Here is a 21,147-nt window from a genome sequence, read left to right as displayed (position 1 = left end):
GAGGGACACTGAAACAAAGAGGAGATGTTAATTTATCAGGATTTCTTTTCTATGCAGATTATATAGCAAACAGCCCCGCCCCCGCTTATACACTAGAATAAACATACCACACCATTTGCAGCAAGCGGTTTATTCCATCTTTCTCTTACGCTAAACAGAACAGTCGTGTAGTCCACCAAACATTACACATAATATAGTAAAGCTCCTGTGCTGCATTTCTTTCCAAAAGTCTTACAATTTTCAAGTATTCAAACAAAAGTAAATATATATAGTGTCAGATCCAGAGATGTATACAAAACAACATAACATCCCACTGACCGGAACCTCCCAGGATGCAAAGGAATTAGAAACTAAAAGTAACATGAAATTATACAATCAACATTCGTCATCCTGTGCAACTTTTACACAATTGTTCCCCCCCCTCTGTGCGACTGATGTAGAAGCAGATTGTCTGGTATTACAAATAGATGCCATCTATGGTGATCCAAGATTGGCAAAGAGTCAACATGGTAAGATGTTCCACAGCAGGGATCTCAAACTGGTGGCCCTCCAGATGTTGCAAAACTTTAACTCCCAGCATGCCCGGACAGCCAACGGCTGTCCGGGCATGCTGGGAGTTGAAGTTTTGCAACATCTGGAGGGCCACCAGTTTGAGACCACTGGTTTAATAGGACAATCTAGGCCCGGCCTGACTCCCCAATGGTCCCAGGCAACGTCTGTCCGGGCATGCTGGGAGTTGAAGTTTTGCAACATCTGGAGGGACACCAGTTTGAGACCCCTGTTCCACAGGAACTAGAGATAAGCGAACTTACCGTAAATTCGATTCGTCATGAACTTCTCGGCTCGGCAGTTTATGACTTATCCTGCATAAATTAGTTCAGCTTTCAGGTGCTCCCGTGGGCTGGAAAAGGTGGATACAGTCCTAGGAGACTCTTTTCTAGGACTGTATCCACCTTTTCCAGCCCACCGGAGCACCTGAAAGCTGAACTAATTTATGCAGGATAAGTCATCAACTGCCGAGCTGAGAAGTTCATGACGAATCGAATTTACTGTAAGTTCGCTCATCTCTAACAGGAACCCTTAAAATAAAATCTGTTTTGCAGACAATGGATATGTTCTCATCCAACCCTAAAATGAATTTTAGTTTTGTACTTTGCCTGATCGATTATTGGGCAAGTCACTAAATGCCAAATACTAACTGCATCCTAGCCGTAAGAGCAGCAGTTTTCCCAAACAGTGTGTCTCCAGTTGTTGCAAAAACTACAACTCCCAGCATGCCCCACTGGCTGTCTGGACATGCTGGGAGTTGCAGTTTTGCAACAGCAGTAAGGCCAAGTGTTAGAGCAGCATTTCCCCAACCAGGGTGCCTCCAGCTGTTGCTAAACTACAATTCCCAGTATGCCCAAAGGCTGTCCGGGCATAGTGGGAGTTGTAGTTTTGTAAAAATATATATGCGCAGGCATCATCACAAAAAGGTACATCATAATATAGGCTTGTATGTCACAGCAATGTTACTTGCAGCTTGGAAAGACTCGTGGCATACTATCCAGCAGCTCCTGGCCGCCATTACAGACTATAATGGGATACAGAAACCAGACAGAGCATCTGCATGTACATCCAAGTCATTCCCCACATTATAGACAAAACAGGGATATGAATACATTTTACAAAAGAAAGCCCTGTCATTACCTCTGGTCTCCTCCTGTTACCATACTACCTTTTATTACAAAGCAGGACATGTGTCGTGAGCAGCAGGTCCCGAATCTTCCGCCCCATACAGCAGAATCCACTTTAGCATAAAGAAAAACAAGGATGCTAAATACACAAGCTCAATGGAAAGAAGTGAGATTTCAAAAGGTTTCTGATATTTGCTATTCTTACATCTAACTCAATTTTAAGTGTCACAGTGTGGACAGGGCCGGGGGGGGGGGGGGGGGGGGGGGGTTATTATGATACAGAGCTAAGAAGCCAATGTTCTGGGATCATAGACTAGTATGGATCAATAAAACTGATCCCTTTTGAAATCTCACTTTACAAATGATATCAATGTTACATACAGACTAATCTACAGCCTCACTATTCCTTCTCTAAGGCTGGAGTGTGAGTTCACTCAGATTGGTACAAACCCAGTATTAGGGGAACAGACTGATCCAATTCTCTGTATAGTTATATCACTAAATAGTTAATGCAGCAATTTTATGCCACCTTGATGTATGTAAGTTGCATAAGGGTGCAGCTTTAAAGGAGTACTCTGGCCCCAAGACATCTTGTAGGGGATAAGATGTCTGATCGCGGGGGTCCCACCACCTAGCATGCAGCACCCACCTGTAAGCACTGCAGGAAGCGCTGGAGGCTCTGTCTTATGCCTCGCAATCACGGGGACGGAGTATTGTGATGTCACACCCCACCCCCTCAATTCAAGGGGGTGTGACGTCTATATGGGAGGGGGGCGTGCCGTCACGATTCTCCGTCCCTGTGGTTGGGAGGCATAACCCAGAGCCTCCAGCAGTGCTTACAGGTGGGTGCTACATGCTAGATTGTGGGGGACCCCCGCGATCAGACATCTTATCCCCTATCCTTTGGATAGGGGATAAGATGTCTTGGGGCCGGAGTACCCCTTTAAAGGAGTTGTCAAGTATTAGAAAAATATGGCTGCTTTCTTTCATAAACCGCGCCACATCTGTCCATGCGTTGTGTCAGTGGCAACGTAATAAATAATGGAGCCTACTACATGCAACCCATTGACAAGTATGGCACTGTCCAGGTTTAGAAAACCCATGGCTAGTACCAGAAACTATTTCCTTTAAGGGTATGGTCACAAGTAGTGTATATGCTGTGTATTTCAGTGCTAGCAAAATCTATGGGTGTCTATTATTACTCCTATAGACTTTGGGATCACAGAAATATGCAGCGTATACACTACACATAACCCTACCCGAAAATGTTACTGTCATTTAAAAAAATAAAAAGTTATAGCTTTTGACATGTCTTGCAGACAAGGTTTTAATGGTCAGGGTCTCCCCCCACCAATCTAGATATAGCCGGGCAAAGTGCAAGGGCAGCTCCATTATAGTAAGTGCATCCCATCAGTCACAATGTGAAGGACTGGGCACTGAGCCAGGGAGTCCCCCAGTTATCTATATCTAGAGGTCGGTGGTGGGTCTTAGCATTAATATTCTAACCAATAACTTATTTTTTAAATGACAGTAACACCAATGTGGTTGTGATTACAGCAGAGAATCCAGCCATGCCTGATCCCCTAGCATAGTCATACAAGGGATGTGACCTTCATGCAGCTTTACAGCAACAGTCATAGGGGGAGATTTATCAAAACCAGATTAGAGGAAGAGTTGTGCAGTAGCCTATAGCAACCAGATTGCGGTTTTCATTTTTCAGAGGATTTACAGCAAACTTGTTGCTATGGGCAACTGTTTCACTCCAATTCTGCACAGATTTTAATAAATCTTGCCCACAGTGTATCCCCACCATCTGACCAGAATTACAGTATGTTCACATAGCAGATTCTTCAATATTTCTGAAGCTGAAAAAAAATCAGCTAAATCTGAGTTTCCTGTGGTATCAGCATAGATCTCTGCAAACCCAACTTTAGTGAATGGGACCGTGGCAAAAATTACGGCACCAAACCTGCTGCGTGTGAACAGACACTTACAGGAATGCTGCCTTTAAACCTACTTTATGCTAGCGTTTCTGAAGTACATTCTAAAATAACTATCCTTTAGCATTAAAGGGGTTAAACAGGATCAGAAAAAAGAAAAAAACTCAAAAAAATCACCACTGTCCTCAACATGTGTGACTATTCACTTCAGTAGAAAAGAGCTGCAATACCACACTCAATCTGGAGACAAGGGTGGTGCTGTTCTCCTAACCCTAGATAGCCCCTCTAATAAAGCTCTTATTGTTGCTTATGAGACAACTTAAAAAAGGGGAAATCCAGTGGAAATAAGTGAAAAACAAAACAAACTGGTGCCAGAAAGTTAAACAGATTTGTATATTACTTCTAGTAAAAAAAATCTCAATCCTTCCAGTACTTAGCTGCTGTATGCTCCACAGGAAGTGGTGTAGTTCTTCCCAGTTGGACCACAGTGCTCTCTGCTGACCCCTCTGTCCATGTCAGGAACTGTCCAGAATAGGTTTTCTATGGAGATTTGCTCCTGCTCTGGACAGTTCCTGACAGAGGTGTCAGCAGAGAGCACTGTGGTCCGACTGGAAAGAACTTCACAACTTACTCTGGAGCATACAGCAGCTGACAAGTACTGGAAGGGCTAAGATTTTTAAATAGAATATATTTACAAATCTGTACCTTTCTGGAGCCCGTTGATTTGAAAACATCTGTTTTCCATCGGAGTTCCCCTTTAAGTGATCCTTCAGATTCCCATAAAGCAGTGTTTCCCTTTAAACAGAGCGAGTCCAGCTGTTTCAAAACTACAACTCTCAGCATGCCCCAACAGCCTTCTGCTGTCCATGCATACTGGGAAATGTAGTTTTGCAACAGCTGGAGAGGCAGTTTGGAAAAACACTGCCATAAAGGGTTACACCAGCGTTTCCCAGACAGTGTGACTCCAGTACAGCTATAAGTTTGCAAAACCCAGCATATGTCTACCTGTGCATGATTGGAATTGTAGTTTTGCAACAGCTGGAGGCACCTTGATAGGGAAACACTGTTCAAAGAACATGATCAGCGGTTGATTGGAGAACTGCTGGCTGCCTGGACTCCATGGGCATTTGATAGATACCATAGACACCTTATACAGGATGTCAACATTGTATAAAGTTATAGATCTTAAGGACCATGGATGTTTATTACCAACGTCCAAAGACACAACCGAGGGATCTAACACTTATCGGCTGATAGAGTTAAGTGTGCGCTATCCCCTATGGAAAGTATTTCCAGACAAAGAGCTGCAAAAGGCACAGCTAGAACCAAATTGCAACTACTTAAAGGGGTACTCCGATGGAAAAAAATTTTTTAAATCAACTGGTGCCAGAAAGTTAAACGCAGTTGTAAATGACTTCTATAAAAAAAAAATAAAAAAAAAAAAATAAAAAAAAAAATAAAAAAAAACACATCGTAATCCTTCCACTACTTATTAGCATCTGTATACTACAGAGGAATTGCTTTTCTTTTTGGATTTCTCTTCTGTCACGAGCACAGTGCTCTCTGCTGACACCTCTGTCCATTTTAGGAACTGTCCAGAGCGGCATATGTTTGCTATGGGGATGTTCTCCTGCTCTGGACAGTTCCTAAAATGAACAGCAGAGAGCAGCGTGGTCAGGACAGAAAAGAAATCCAAAAACAAAAGCATTTCCTCAGTAGTATACAGACACTAATAAGTACTGGAAGGATTAAGATTTCTTTTAATAGAAGTAATATACACATCAACTTTCTGGCACCAGAAAGTACCCCCTTTAAACCAGTTTTTTTCCAACCAAGGTGCCTCCAGCTGTTGCAAAACTACAACTCCCAGCATGCCCGGACAGCCTTTGGCTGTCCGGGCATGCTGGGAGTTGTAGTTTTGCAACAGCTGGAGGCACCCTGGTTGGGAAACACTGACTTAAACCCTTTAACCTCACATAAATCTACAGGTGGCTGTTTGCAGGCGACGTCATCACGTGACATGCAGGACTACAGGTGACCACAGATATCTGCACTTTTCTTTTCGTAGCACTAGGTGTCTGCGTTAGTTTAGCGACTTAGATCCTTACCGAGTTGCGTGACGTATAGGGTCGCTCTTAAAACACTCCTGCAATGGAGCGAGGCCGACAATTCACCTAAAAGAGAAACTGCCAAGAGAGGTTTACTAGTAATGTATCATGACAGTAGATTCACATGCACCATTCCTGATTATATACATCAACCCATTACAGTTCATATATATATGATGCAACTTAACCCAGTACAACAGATGTACATAAAATCATCATTACGGCTGACGGCCCCTCTTGTTAGGCTTTGCAGTCATACAACCCTAATAGTTCCACCTGGGTAGGAGTCACCCTTTAAATACATCTGCTCCCCAATAACTGTCCTGGAGAACCCCCACCTAATATACTGTGATATGGACACAGTCACATAGCGGGTGACAACCCCTCCCGCCCTCTCTCTGTCTTTAGGATCTGTCCAGCACACAAATCATAAGTGTTACTTGACCCTACATTTTGTCTGAAGAGGCTGCGCTCCGGGCACAGGCCGAGCAGAACTCCACTGACACCTTCTCCTTGTCCACATGCAGGCACACTCCACCAGATGGCGCTGCAGCAGCAGCTTCTTCCTCATCCTCAGGCTTGGCTGTACAGACAAGCCCTGGCAGCGCGTAGTCGTGGTCGTCAGGCCTCTCCGCAGTGTCGCGGAATAGTGACGTAGACATCTTGACTCCGCCCACCCCGGTCAGGCGGCTCAGGAGTTGAGATAACTTGCTGTCATTGGCCAGCACCGCCCTCAGGTACCGCGCCTCGGACTCCAGCTCCCGGACACGGAGCCCCAGGGCCCTCCGCTCCCGCTCCAGCCGGGTGTTCTCGTCGGACAGCCGGGCCACCTTGCACTCCAGGCCGCTGACGTATTCTTTCTTACGCTGGCGGTTCAGGCGGGCGGCCTCAGCGTTCTTGTTCGCGGCGCCGCGCCCCCTGGCGGCCACCTGCGGTACTGCATCGATGTTTATGAGGGAGGACGAGGCTTCCTCTAGGGGGCGCAACTCCGGGATGTATTCGTCTAGCTCCTCCAGGAGGTCGGTGAGGGAAGGGTCTTCTGGGCGCTGGTCCTCCTTCCACCATGAGGCGGGTTCCTCCGCGGACAGCAGCTGGTCCAGCTCGGACAGCAAGGCCCCGTCACAGGCCGCACCGCAGTCCCCGGGGGTAGAGGTCTCTTTGGGGACCCGCCTTGCTCTCCTCCGGTAGCGGGCACTGCCGGCCGCGGCCTTGGGGCGCTCTCTCAGTCGGTGTCTCATGGCGTCTCAAGCCAGGTCCCGTCCGGACGCTGGAGAGGATCCGGCTATGGCTACGTCGTAATGGCGTCTGCGCTTTATCGGAAGCAGGAAGTGAACGCGTCAGGTGATGGCGCGCGCCACGCGCACTCCTTATAAGGCGGCGCGCCGTGACATGTGACAACATAAGACACGCCCCCTTAGACGCGCCGCTAAGTCACGCCCTTTTGCTGGGAGCGCGTGGCTGTTGGTAGGGCCACGTGATGCAGGAATCAGGATATTTTGCTTTGTGGCAGCGTTGTGCTGAGGAAGAGTGGCGCGGTTGCCCATAGCAACCTAACAAAAAAAAAAATGAAAGAAGCAATTTAATTGGTTGCTATAGGCAACTGCACTACTTTCCCTCTGCACATGTTTTTAAGCCCTTTCCCTCTCCGGCCATTTTTCTTTTTTTGCACTTTTGTTTTTTTCCTCCTCACCTAAAAATCAGAACAATTTAAATTTTCCACCTACAGACCCATATGAGGGTGCGTTCACACTGCAAAATCTCCGCTCGCTGAATTCAGACACCTCCCCTCGTCCTCTTAGCTGATTGGGATGCCGTGGCAGTCATGATCAACCTACTGAGCTAGCCGGGAACGGGATTAATGCCGGATATCAGCCTGATTGGCGATGTCTGGCATTAGCCATGGGTCCTGGCTGCTGAGCACACATCATACAGCGGGAGCCCACAGTGGACATATATGTCCATTTGCGGGAAGGGGTTAAGGATAAAGCCCATTTTGACCGTAAACCCTTAAAGGGGTACTCCGGTGGAAAACTTTATTGTTTTTTTTTAAATCAACTGGTGCCAGAAAGTTAAACAGATTTGTAAATTACTTCTATTAAAAAATCTTAATCCCTCCAGTACTTATTAGCTGCTGAATACTACAGAGGAAATTATTTTATTTTTAGAACACAGAGCTCTCTGCTGACATCATGACCACAGTGCTCTCTGCTGAATCTCGAGCACAGTGCTCTCTGCTGACATCTCTGTCCATTTTAGGAACTGTCCAGAGTAAAAGGAAATCCCCATAGCAAACATATGCTGTTCTGGACAGTTCCTAAAATGGACAGAGATGTCAGCAGAGAGCACTGTGCTCATGATGTCAGCAGACAGCTCTTGGTTTCAAAAAGAAAATAATTTCCTCTGTAGTATTCAGCAGGTAATAAGTACAGGAAAGGATTAAGATTTTTTAATAGAAGTCATTTACAAATCTGTTTAACTTTCTGGCACCAGTTGATTAAAAAAAAAAAGTTTTTCACCAGAGTACCCCTTTAAGCAGACACCATTTTCAAGCAATATGGGGAAGAAAAAGGATCTCTCTGCTGCCAAAAAAAGTAAAATAGTTCAATGTCTTAGACAAGGTATGAAAACTTAAGCGTGATCATCGCACTATTAAGAGATTTGTGGCTGATTCAGAGCACAGATGGGTTTGTGCAGATAAAGGCACATTGAGGAAGATTTCTGTCAGATCCATGCATCGGATCAAGCAGCTGCTAAAATACCATCACATAGCATCAAACAGATACTTGAAGCTGCTGGTGCCTCTGGAGTCCCACAGATATCAAGGTGTAGAGTCCTCCAGAGTCTTGCAGCTGTGCATAAACCTATTCGGCCACCACTAACCAATGCTCACAAGCAGAAACTGCTGCATTGGGCAGAAAAATACATGAAACAGTCCTGTTCACTGATGAGTGCCGTGCAACTCTGGATGGTACAGATGGATGGAGTAGTGGATGGTTGGTGGACGGCCACCCTGTCCCAACAAGGCTGCGACGTTAACAAGGTGGTGGCAGAGCATTTTTTGTACGCTTTGCATGCTTCTTGGTAATAAAAATTTGTCTGATTAGAAAAAAAAAATATTTAGCTATGAAACCTATTTACTCAGTTGTAGGGTTTGGACTGTACAAAAAATAATTCCCATTACTTGGCAGACCATGTTTCTACTGGGTGTCAGACCCTAAACCCAATGATATCCCTTTAACTGAAAATCATAAACACCACTTTTACATCTGCCCTCAGTTAATGTAACCTATAGACACAACAGCTCTGTAGAAAGTCCCTGATTCTTCAGCTTCATTATACATGTGTGACCTACAAAGATGAGATAGATATGGCACTTACGGGTCAGAGCACTGCATCTTGACTTCCGCTGCTGCCAGGTCTTTGCACTGGTAGATATAGATGTGGACCTCCTTGAAATAGAAATTTCAATGCCACCTTTAATGTCCACAGTGCCAAAATCCCAGCTGTACATGCTCATGACAACTACCTGGAAGCAGAAGCAATTAAGCTACGTCCGAATGTCTGCACGGAAAATATCTATTATTACTGCAGACCGTGTGCAGTGCAGCAGAATACGATGCTACTGATGCTACGAAATCTCTGTGCGGAATTCCAATGTGGAATTCCACATTAAAATTCCATTGTGTGAACATAGTCTTTTAGTAAACCAAATCACAGCTTTTCAAGTATTATATACTGTAGAATGGTGAATATTCTTCTTATGTTGAATTAAGTTTAAAGGGAAATGGACATGTCATCCTTTGCACAATGGACACAGAACCCAGCATCCCTACCTCCTACTCCTCTGCTCCAATATGTCCACCTTGATCTCGCATAGGCCATGAATATTCATGAGGTGTCCATATCTGTGCACAGAATAGTATTGATCACTAGGAGCTGAGCTCTTTCTATACTTAGGAGTCCAGTGGGGGGTCCGAATCCTATCTAGGAATGTGCAGTTTTATAGGGAAGGCTGCCCATGAGTGCTGGACTCATGAGCATAGAATGGGCATTTAGATTAAGAAATGCAAGTTATAGTCAATATTTTTCCTACCAAACTATATATTTTATTTTGTAATTTTTTATTTATTTGACTATGCGACAGGGGCTGTAAAGTTAGTGTAGTTTATAATATAGTGTCTGTACCTATGTATGCTGGTGGTCCCGCAATTCTTCTGTGATTCTCGCTCGAATATTTATTTTTAACAGCAAACAAAATTACTCAGGTCTCGGGTTTTCACAGGTCGCAGTGCGGCCGAGACAATACATCAGTAGTCAGGTGTGCAAAGGGAGCCAGTCCTGCTTCAATGGGTGGAGTGACTGCTTGGTGGGAGAGAGATCATTTTGCAACAGCTAGAGTCGCCCTGGTTAGAAAACACTGGTCTTTTGAATGGAATACAGCTCATTTGTGTTTCAATGGGGGGGGGGTGACTGATGTGTGGGAGGGAGGAAAGCGACCACACACCTATAAACAAGAAACTATGGGGGACATTTATCAAAGCATTTAGCAGATTTTTTTGCTTAAAATTGTCGCGAAAAAGCCACTACCAAAGCAAAAAAAAAATAATAATAATAATAATTGCTTACATGAAAGAAATTTATCAACAGGCTGAAACCAGTTGATAAATAAGTCGCACATAAGCAAAAAAAATTTAAGAACAAAAATAACTAGAAAAAATGAATACATAAGCAAACATTGATAAATGTCCCCCTATAAGATTTGTTGTGTGATATGAGAGAACGAACTCCAACAGGAAATACCCAGTTCACAAAAAGATAGCCACAGTGTAATAACATAGCCATTTTGTCCTAAGACAAGCACATATCCTTCCTAAGCTTGTCCATTACTGTCTGGCTTTAATCTTGTCATCTTCTGCTGCCTGAAGGTCTCACCATACTCAAGATGAACGGTTACCTTTAAAAAGCACATCTATGAAATATATCTCATGTGAGAAGTAAAAGGAAGTAGTAAGGCCCTAATGTCACCCACAGCCACTGTCCCTTCCTTTTGCATATCTGCCCTATGCAATGGATCCACAACCACGAAGATGTCCCTGTCTGGCTAAGAGCTGGGAGTGTCCTATCAAAATAACAAACTACAGAAAACTCAGTAACAGGTCAGGGAGGGGATAGTCAGGAATACAGAAGTGAACACACACTAACAATACAGAGGGAGACAAAGAAAACAACAGATAAATCAACAAAGCAAAATGAGAATCAGAGAGATGCCGAATCAGAAAGCAAGGGGTTAATCCAGGAAACAAATCCAAAGTCCGAATACCAGGTAGCAAAATACAGTACAGAAATGCTTCTTTCACTGGCGAGGTATACAAGCTCACTACAGGTTTATACAGGCAGGGGTGGTCACATAAGAAATCTGAATGGCTACAGAAATAGAACCACAGGTCAGGGCATCACCATAGCAACTACAAACAAAGGCAGAAACTAGAAAACTGGACATGATACCTATAATTGCTGATCAGTGAGGATGCGGAAACTGTTGGGACGGATGGTATTCTGACTATTAACCCTAACCAGACCTTTCCCAGCCTGTCATCTATCATGGCCTTCTAAATCCATGTAGCCCATAAGTTTCCTCTGCCCAGCATACCCAGCCTGTCAAACACATACCTCTGTCCTGAATACCCACTCTACTCCCTGTCCTAAATACAGTCATGGCTGCAAATGTTAGCACACAAATTTTTCGAGAAAATGAAGTATTTCTCACAGAAAAGGATTGCAGTAACACATCTTTTGCTATACCCATGTTTATTCCCTTTGTGTGTATTGGAACTAAACCAAAAAAGGGAGGAAAAAAAAGCAAATTGGATATAATGTTTGGCACCCTTAACTTTATATTTGGTTGCACACCCTTTGGAAAAAATAACTGAAATCAGTCACTTCCTATAACCATCAATAAGCTTCTTACACCTCTCAGCCGGAATGTTGGACCACTCTTCCTTTACAAACTGCTCCAGGTCTCTCCTATTGGAAGGCGCCGTTTCCCAACAGCAATTTTAAGATCTCTCCACAGGTGATCAATGGGATTTAGATCTGGACTAATTGCTGCCACTTCAGAACTCTCCAGCGCTTTGTTGCCATCCATTTCTGGGGGCTTTTTTATGTATTTTTGGGGTCATTGTCCTGCTGGAAGACCCAAGATCTCGGACGCAAACCCAGCTTTCTGACACTGGGCTGTACAGTGAGACCCAAAATCCATTGGTAATCCTCAGATTTCATGATGCCTTGTACACATTCAAGGGACCCAGTGCCAGAGGCAGCAAAACAGCCCAAAACATCATTGACCTCCACCATATTTCACTGTAGGTACTGTGTTCTTTTCTTTGTAGGCCTCATTCTGTTTTCGGTAAATAGTAGAATGATGTGCTTTACCAAAAAGCTCTATCTTGGTCTCATCTGTCCACAAGACGTTTTCCCAGAAGGATTTTGGCCTCCTGGGTCTCCTGCCATAGCGTTTTGTTTCATTTAAATGTCGACGGATAGTTCACATTGACACTCCCTGAGCCTGCAGGACAGCTTGAATATCTTTGGAACTTGTTTGGGGCTGCTTATCCACCATCCGAACTATCCTGCGTTGAAACCTTTCATCAATTTTTCTCTTCTGTCCACGCCAAGGGAGATTATCTACAGTGCCATGGGTTGCAAACGTCTTGATAATGTTGCGCACTGTGGACAAAGGCAAATCTAGATCTCTGGAGATGGACTTGTAACCTTGAGATTGTTGATATTTTTCCACAATTTTGATTCTCAAGTCTTCAGACAGTTCTCTTCTCCTCTTTCTGTTTTCCATGCTTAGTATGGCACACAGATACACAATGCAAAGACTAAGTGAACTTCTCCCCTTTTTATCTGCTTTCAGGTGTGATTTTTATTTTGCCCACACCTGCTACTTGCTCCAGGTGAGTTTAAAGGAGCATCACATGCTTGAAACAATCTTATTTTTCCACCACAATTTTGAAAGGGTGCCAATAATTTTGTCCAGCCCATTTTTGGAGTTTGGTGACATTATGTACAATTTGCTTTATTTCCTCCCTTTTTTGGTTTAGTTCCAATACACACAAAGGGAATAAACGTGTATAGCAAAACCTGTGTTACTGCAATCCTTTTCTGTGAGAAATACTTCATTTTCTTGAAACATTTCAGGGGTGCCAACATTTATGGCCATGACTGTATATAGTCACCAACATGCTAGCTGCTTTTACCCAGTCTATTTTTTCAGGACATGTAACTGTACTTGGCAGTATACCCAACCTCAACTCACCAAGCAGTCCAGTTTTCCGTACATAACATACCCCAGTTGTTACCTCTGCCCTGCATACGCCTCTCTCTCTTCTTCCCAGTATACTCACCAAGACATCAGCTTCCTCTACTCAGTAGGCCTAGTCTGCCCATATGGTGCCCTTAGCCAGTGCCTTTTTTGCCAGCCTGTATCCTACTTCTATCAGGTAAAGTGCCCCAGACCATTAGTTCCTTCTGTTTAGCATAACCAGCTACTACCTCTACCAACTGTCCCATGTACTCACCAATACATCAGCTACTTCTACCCAGCATGCCTAGTGTAGACCTCCAGCTATTGTGCAATGTATAGTCTATCCCCACGCCACCCCACCTACTATGCTGATACCATATGTACACCCACTACCCTCTGTACCCCAGCATGCCCATTATGCACCTCCTGCCTTGTATAATCAGTCTTCCTCATATGCTGACAACTACACTGCTCAAAAAAAAATAAAGGGAACACTAAGATAACACATCCTAGATCTGAATGAATGAACTAATCATATGAAATACTTTCCTCTTTACATAGTTGAATGCGCTGACAACAAAATCACATAAAAATTATCAATGGAAATCAAATTTATCAACCCATGGAGGTCTGGATATGGAGTCACACTCAAAATCAAAGTGGAAAACCCCACTACAGGCTGATCCAACTTTATGTAATGTCCTTAAAACAAGTCACAATGAGGCTCAGTAGTGTGTGTGGCCTCCACGTGCCCGTATGACCTCAATACAATGCCTGGGCATGCTGCTGATGAGATGGCGGATGGTCTCCTGAGGGATGTCCTCACAGACCTGGACTACATCATCTGCAAACTCCTGGACAGTCTGTGGATGGAGCGAGACATGATGTCCCAGATGTGCTCAATCTGATTCAGGGGAACGGGCGGCCAGTCCATAGCATCACTGCCTTCATCTTGCAGGAACTGCTGACACCCCCCAGCCACATGAGGTCTAGCATTGTCTTGCATTAGGAGGAACCAAGGCCAACCGCACCAGCATATGGTCTCACAAGGGTTCTGAGGACCTGACGAAGGAGGGAGCCCCTCCGAAACGCATTGTCCATCCGACACTGATTCTTTTTATGACTATACAATAAAAATGTATCACCATCCTCTCTGATTGCTAATTTCACCCCGCCGGTGTAGAGCTGCAGTGACGAAATTGTTACCCACGGGAAGGTTTAGAAGACCCTTGCCGGAATTCCTACCTCCCACACCCGCTACAGGATCGCACCCACCGTCTCTGACGGGACCGACTGCCAGCTGCTCCCGGTGCACCTACGGAAAAGATACCTACTTAAGGCTTACAATCAGCGTTGCGCCTGACATTAGCCCATTCCAGCCTTGTGTAGTCTACAGTCTTGTCCCTTACATCCTTGGACAGATCTTTGGTCTTGGCCATAGTGGACTGTTTGGAATCTGATTGATTGCTTTTGTGGACACGTGTCTTTTATAAAGGTAACAAGCTGAGATTAGGAGCACTCCCTGTAAGAGAGTGCTCTTAATCTCAGCTCATTACTTGTATAAAAGACACCTGGGAGACAAATCTTGCTGATTAATAGGGGGATCAAATACTTATTTTAAGTAAAAATGCAAATTTCTGCATTTTTTGGTGTGTGTTGTTATTCATTCTGTCTGTCAGTGTTCAAATAAACCGGCCATAAAAATTATAGATCATCGGCAAATGTACAAAATCAGCATGGGGTCAAATACTTTTTTCTTTAACTGGATCAACTGAGCACCAGAAAATAATTGCCTTTTTGTTATTTCTGAAAAATAAAGACATACTTGGCAGGAAGTTCAATCATTTTATTGAGATAATTACATATTTACATTCACATTCTAAAATTATTTTTTCTTTTACATTTTATTTTGTACAAAAACCCCATAGACACAAGTACAGGTTTAGTCGATAGTTCATGTTTTACATTTAAAGTACAGAAAAACTTAATCTTATACCATTGGTGAAAGGTGGAATAATTCAGACTGGAAACACACTTGCAGTTTTTGATGCAGTTTCTTTTTTTTTTCTTCCTTTTTTTTTTTATTTTTTTTTTATTTGAGCCAAAGCCAGGAGCGGATTTAAAAAGAATAAGAAATAGAAAAGTTAAAAAAGACTCATACGTTTAGGATAGGATCCATTTCTGGCTTTGGCTAAAAAAAAAAAAAAAATAATAATAATATATTTATATTCGCATGTGTTTTCTAGCCATAAACTGTTCTTTCCTAGTAACACCAACATTGTCCAAAAGGCAATAAAAATTAAATATATTTATAGATATTCATATTTTACACCACCTGTCCCCATATTTTGTAAAAAAAAAAAAAAAAAAACAAACAACTGACAAATACCTTTGGTTTTGTGTCACCATCCTTTCCCCCATAACAGAAATGTCAAATGAAGTCTGAGCTATTTACCGATAGCAGCGTAAGTGGAGGGATACGCAATGGAAATGTTTACCATTAAAAAGGGCCTATGCCACACATATGGCGGGAATAATCATGGATACTTGGCAGAAGGTAACATACAGTAGAGACTTTCACCTTGGCTCCCTCGAAATACTAAGAGTAAGCATTTGGTCTTTAGAGTTGAGTGAATCTACAGTAACATTTGCCAAACGCAAATCTACTGGGCCATTGATTCATACAGTCTTGTAAAAGTCGTTTCGCTTTCCAAATGTTTGAAGTCCAAACTCCTCTGAGGAATCGGAACACTGGAAAGCGGAATGACTAACAAAACTGCATAAATTGATGGTGGATTCATTAGATTCAGATTTTCTGTATGTTACTGTAGATTTGCTTTACTCTACTAACTGCGACACTAACACAACCCAGACCCCTTTAGAAGATTCCTGAAACATGGCGTCTCCAACATAGATTATCTTCAGACATATCGTGGACTTTGAAGCCCAGTACGGGTTCAAATAAACCAATGGAAACTGCCAAATAAGCAATAGGTTACAGATTCCACATCCAAGAAGTTTCTGTGGCTTGGAATCTTCATTATTGGGGGCTTGAAGGAAGAAATCAAAGATAAAGTGGCAGAGAACCAGAGATCTTGTACTGTAAATAGTTGTCAGCAGAACACAACGCTGTTCATTTGTCATAGAATATTCTTTGCAAGACCACCGTAAAGAGTTAGGGACGCGATGACATTTTAGGCTTATGAAACCCATGGACTGAGGTTCAGAGGATAGAAGTGAGGATTATTGGTATGGAAAGTGATCGCAGTGCCAGGAAGTTATGGAAGGATATAGAACCTTTTCTCATTTATTCAGCTTGGCCATCTTGAACATACGTAGTGGCAGCATGCCCTCAATCCAGGTGTTGGGTGAGGCGATCATCTTTTCCCACATTGTTGATTCCTCAGGGCTGGAATCCATCCAGTCGACAGCTGTTCCATAGCTCTTGCCTAGAAAGAAGCACAGTCAATTGTTAGTGAAGGAAAGTGGTCTTCAGAGCTCCAAAGCCTCTAACTTTAATGTGTATAATAGGGCAGGTTTATAGGATTCTCAAAAGGAGGAAATCCTCAGACTACAATTCTCTGATGCCTTGAAGAGGTCTCATGAAAACCCCTTTCTGTATGCCTTATTACAACATATGGAGGTTGTGGCAGGGGGTCCCAAATGGAAACAGACCCTCTTACTCAGCTTGTACATCGAATAAATGTCAGACCATGAATTATGTTACATTGCTCTAGTAGAGCATTTTCCCCCGGTGACAACAGGTGATACCCCGCCAGAAGGAAAACTTAATAGGTATTGTCTCAGAGGGAAAACTTTAATAGACCTTAAAATAGGGGCCCTATTTTAAAAATGAATATGGATCTCCTATAATCACATCTTATTTTCCCCTCCAGACAGAAAAATCTGGTGTTAATTTCCCTTTTCCCCCACCCATGATCCATTGGGGGAATTCTCTCTCCAGGGAACTACATTGTCAGCAAATCAACGGAAGAGGGAGTTCTGTGCAGTTTCTTACCAATAGAAAAATGAATAAGACCAACCAGGATAGGGCCCTCCCTCTCTCCAAGGTCCCCATAGCAGCCGCTTGGTCTGCCACTGTTACCTACGCCCCTGGACTTAAAGGGGTACTCCACCCCTAGACATCTTATCCCCTATCTAAAGGCACCCCCTGCGATCTCTGCTGCAGCACCCCAAACATCAGGTGCACGGAGCGAACTTCGCTCCGTGCCAAATGACTGGCGATGCGGAGGCTTGTGACATCAAAGCCATGCCTGCTCGTGACATCACAGCCACACACCCTCAATGCAAGTCTATGGGAGGGGGCGTGACGGCTGTCACGCCCCCTCCCATAGACTTGCATTGAGGGGGCATGGCAGTGACGTCACAAGCCTCTGGTGCTGCACCCAACACTCTAAACGAACACTGGGTGCAGCAGGGAGATCACTGGGGTCCCCAGCAGCAGGACTCCCGTGATCAGACATCTTATCCCCTATCCTTTGGATTGGGGATAAGATGTCTAGGGGCGGAGTACCCCTTTAAGCACTGTTACCCGAGTATTACCTTGGATTCAGAGTTTAGAGGGATTGTCCACTAGGGGCACTATCACCCTCAGCATACTATTATGGGATCTATTACATGTCTGGTCCACCCTCCCGCTCTTACCTGTTCCAAGTCCTATTCTTATGCCCCCCAAGAAATGATTGGACAGTTTATTGTGGTCCCAGACTGTCAGCTCCACACAGGCTTCTCTCAGGTCTTCTTCCTTGAACCCATCGTAAACCATCGTGTGGTTAAAAATAGGGTTAGGGGTTTTGTCCACAGTCCGAGTCTTCTGGCGACTTTTCCTGCTGGTGTCTGGTAGTATAGTACTGCAAACAAGTTAAAAATAAGTCAGGGTGGGAAATGCAAGCAAGAACAAGTGAAGTAAAGATTAACACCTAAATTATCAGGACATTGTATGATCATTGTGGGAGTTGTATGCAACAGCCAAAGATCTATGAGTTGGAAACCAATATTATAGGGGCAGAGTCACCTAAAATGGGATTTAGAACATTTTTATAGTTTGCTAAAAATAAATGATACTTACTGACCCAGGTCCCCCTACAGCTCCCGATTTGGTGACTTCTGGTCCCCCAGCTGCTCCATGCTTGTAGTCACTTCTGAAACAAGCCCTGCTCAGCTACAATTGGGGGACAAGAAATCGCTGGACTAGGAACTGCAAAGGGCCGGTGTTAATAAATCTGCGTTCACACGGCCGTCTAGACCCGTCCCGTTCTTCTTCCGTAAAAAATAAAAACTGACTTAAAAAAAAAACGGACAATAACGGATGCAAACGAATGTTATCCGTTTTGATCAGTTATTGTTCAGCTAATAAACCCCCCCAAAAAATTTTTTTTTGTTCTGAGCATGCTCAGAAGTAAATACTGATCAAAAAACTGATTGAAAAAACGGATGCAAACGGATGACATTAAAGGCTCTTCCGTTTTCCATAGACTTCAAAGTAAAATTTACTATATCCGTTTTTTTCTTCCATTTTTTTGACGGAAGAAAAAATACTGCATGTGCCGTTTCTTCTGCCATAAAAAAAAAAAAAATTTGAAATGAGTGCAGACGGGTGCGAACGGATGTAAACGGATTGTAAAAAATCCTATTGACATAAATGGGATTTTTTTTAAAACAGTTTTGAAATCAGTTTACAGCCTGCAAGACGGAACCGAAACGGGGATTAAAAAAAAACGGGGACAGACGGCCATTTGAATGCACCCTAAGTTGTTAATTTTTTTATTTTTAGCTGCTACACCAGCAACAAATCTTGGAATACCCTTGTGAATACACATGGAGGGACATTTATCAATGTTGGTGCGAGATGGTAGAGATTTTACCCCGGTTTGCTTGGTGTATTTTTAAACACAGTTTCTCACATTTTACCAAAATGGTGCAGAAGATTTGATAAATTCTGCACAATTATTGAAACCAGTGAGCTGCAGAGCTAGGTTTAACCCCATAAGGACACAGCTAATTTTATTTTTGCATTTTTGTTTTTTCCTTCTCGCCTTCTAAAAATCCTAACTATGATATTTTCCTCCACAGACCAATATGGGGGCTTGTTTTTTTTGCGCGACCAGTTGTCCTTGACAGCATTCATTTTACCATAAAATGTATGGCACAACCCAAAAAATTATTTGTGTGGGGAAATTGGAAAGAAAACCGCAATTTAGCAAATTTTGGAAGGTTTTGTTTTCACGCTGTACACTTTATGGTAAAAATTACATGTGGAGTTTATTCTGTGTGTCATTACAATTAAAATAATACCCATGGCTACATATTTTTCTATTACTGTACTGCTTAAAAAAAAAAAAATCTCAAACTTTTTAACCAAATTAGAATGTTTGATGACCTATAACTTTTTTCTTTTTTTCGTATATATGCGCCATGATCTGTACTTTTTTAATCAATACTACAATTGCATATATGAAACTTTTAAATCGCTTTTTATAAATTTTCTTTGTAATAAAATGTGACAAAAAAGCTATTTTGGACTGATCAGCGTTTTCGGCGATCTTCTGCTCTGGTCAGACCAGAGCAAAAGACCCCGGGAGACAAACAGAGGAAGGTCAGGGGACTTCTGTCCACCACTGTGGATGATCGGATCCCCGCAGGCTTTACGATCATCCAATATAACGCCTGCATTGCCACATATGCCGTGATCTGTATTGTTCATGGTATCTGAGGGATTAATGGCGGATATCAGCGAGATCCCTGGTGTCCGCCATTACTGGTGGGTCCCTGGCTGCTGATAACAGTCTGGTGCTCGTGTCATGTACAGCAGTTGATAACCTTTTTCACGACTGTACCCCCAAAGGGTGAAAGTATGTCCGCGGGTACCCCTCGTGCGAAACTTGCGCACAAGGGGTACCAGCGGACAATATAAGTCATAAAAGTACTTAATTTCATAATGGTGTGTGCTTACCTTTCTAATGTGATACTTAATCCCCTTCTGCCATTATTCCCCCCTCCATCTTAATCCCCTTGTGCCATTATTCCCCCCCTCCCTCTGATCCCCATTTGCCATAATTGGATAATGGCAAAAGGGGATCAGAGGGAGGGGGCAATAATGGCACAATGGGATTAAGATGGAGGGATAATGATTACCCCCCCACATATTAATCAGCTTGTGCCATTATTCCCCCCTCCCTCTGATCCCCTTTTGCCATTATCCCCCTCCCACCACCCTATCTTAATCCCCTTGGGCCATTATTCCCCCTCCGATCCCCCTGGGCCAATATATGAGATACATGCAATAACACCCTGCCATACTGCGGTGTTACACTTAGTTTAACATGCTCCCCAGGTCTGTGTCTATCCCATTTGGTGGGAGTCGGAGGGCCGCACTGACTGGTGACATCCTTCTGTGCTGGCACCTCCGCGCAACATCAGGGATGTCACACATCAGGCCAGGCAGCCACTGCAGCTCACGTAAAGTGGCCACAGCTGCGGCACAATATAGTGAGCTGCCGCAGCGACTACAGCCTCCAATTCCCCCTCTGCACTGCAAATTGCCGTACCCCCACATAACCTTTGGGGTACCCCTAGGGGTACGTGTAAAACTAGTTGAGAACGTCCTGGTGCGTTAAGTACGTCCTGGTGCGTTAAGTACCACTGCATAAGGACGTACATTTACATCCAGTGTCGTTAAGGGGTTAAGCTTTGTGCTCTGGCATCTGACATATTTTGTCCTATTAGGGTGCGTTCACACTGCAGAATCTCCGCTCGCTAGATTCCGCGAGCGGAGGTTCTGCCTGGCGGCCGCTGAAGATCGTTCAGCACTAGGTCCGTGGGGCACTGAGCCGTCACCATTGACGGCTATGCAGTGCTCGCGGAATCCGCGCAAAGAATGAACACGGTCTTTCTTTGCACGGAACAATTTCAGCGGCCGAATTGTCCACCGCTGAAATTCCGCAGTGTGAACGGGTCTCGTGGAGACCCGTTCACACTAATGTTAAGTTCACACCGCGGAATTCCGCTCGTGGAGTTCCGTTCGTGGAATTCCGTGGGAATTCCGTAGTGTGAACGCACCCTTAGGTGGTATAAGTGTCCTATTAGGTGGAGTA

General features: G+C 43.8%; 2 protein-coding genes across 35 annotated transcripts in view; both read right to left on the bottom strand.

Annotated features, from left to right (window-relative positions):
- Positions 1 to 1,029: 1,029 nt before the first annotated feature.
- On the bottom strand, positions 1,030 to 7,115 carry CREBZF (CREB/ATF bZIP transcription factor). Of its 2 annotated transcripts, XR_008889454.1 has the most exons (3): positions 6,175 to 7,114; positions 5,725 to 5,802; positions 1,030 to 1,789 (listed from the first exon to the last, which is right to left on the bottom strand). XR_008889454.1 is itself a non-coding variant. In XM_056561359.1 (2 exons), exons 1-2 carry the CDS (start codon positions 6,960 to 6,962, stop codon positions 5,787 to 5,789), a joined length of 804 nt encoding a protein of 267 aa, XP_056417334.1. In that variant the 5' UTR covers positions 6,963 to 7,115; the 3' UTR covers positions 5,549 to 5,786. The 2 variants fall into 2 exon arrangements, 1 of the variants encoding a protein (XP_056417334.1); XM_056561359.1 differs by lacking the exon at positions 1,030 to 1,789 and having other exon boundaries at positions 5,549 to 5,802; positions 6,175 to 7,115.
- Positions 7,116 to 14,865: 7,750 nt separating this feature from the next.
- The window catches only part of SYTL2 (synaptotagmin like 2), a 168,818-nt gene continuing 162,536 nt past the window's right edge, over positions 14,866 to 21,147 (bottom strand). For all 33 annotated transcript variants that reach the window (XM_056561318.1, XM_056561328.1, XM_056561327.1 and 30 more), the window contains 2 exons: positions 17,699 to 17,904; positions 14,866 to 16,482 (listed from right to left, as the gene is read on the bottom strand). In XM_056561318.1, the coding sequence (XP_056417293.1) occupies positions 16,337 to 16,482; positions 17,699 to 17,904 (352 nt within the window). In that variant the 3' untranslated portion in view covers positions 14,866 to 16,336. The remainder of the gene's footprint in view (positions 16,483 to 17,698; positions 17,905 to 21,147) is intronic.

Source organism: Hyla sarda, chromosome 2 (assembly GCF_029499605.1).
Source record: "Hyla sarda isolate aHylSar1 chromosome 2, aHylSar1.hap1, whole genome shotgun sequence".
Lineage (NCBI taxonomy): Eukaryota > Metazoa > Chordata > Amphibia > Anura > Hylidae > Hyla > Hyla sarda.
Note: the sequence above shows the minus strand (reverse complement) of the source record. Positions and strands in the feature narration are given on the sequence as shown.

Coding starts and splice junctions, on each gene's coding strand:
- CREBZF (XM_056561359.1), bottom strand. CDS start 6,962: ATGAGACACCGACTGAGAGAGCGCCCCAAGGCCGCGGCCGGCAGTGCC.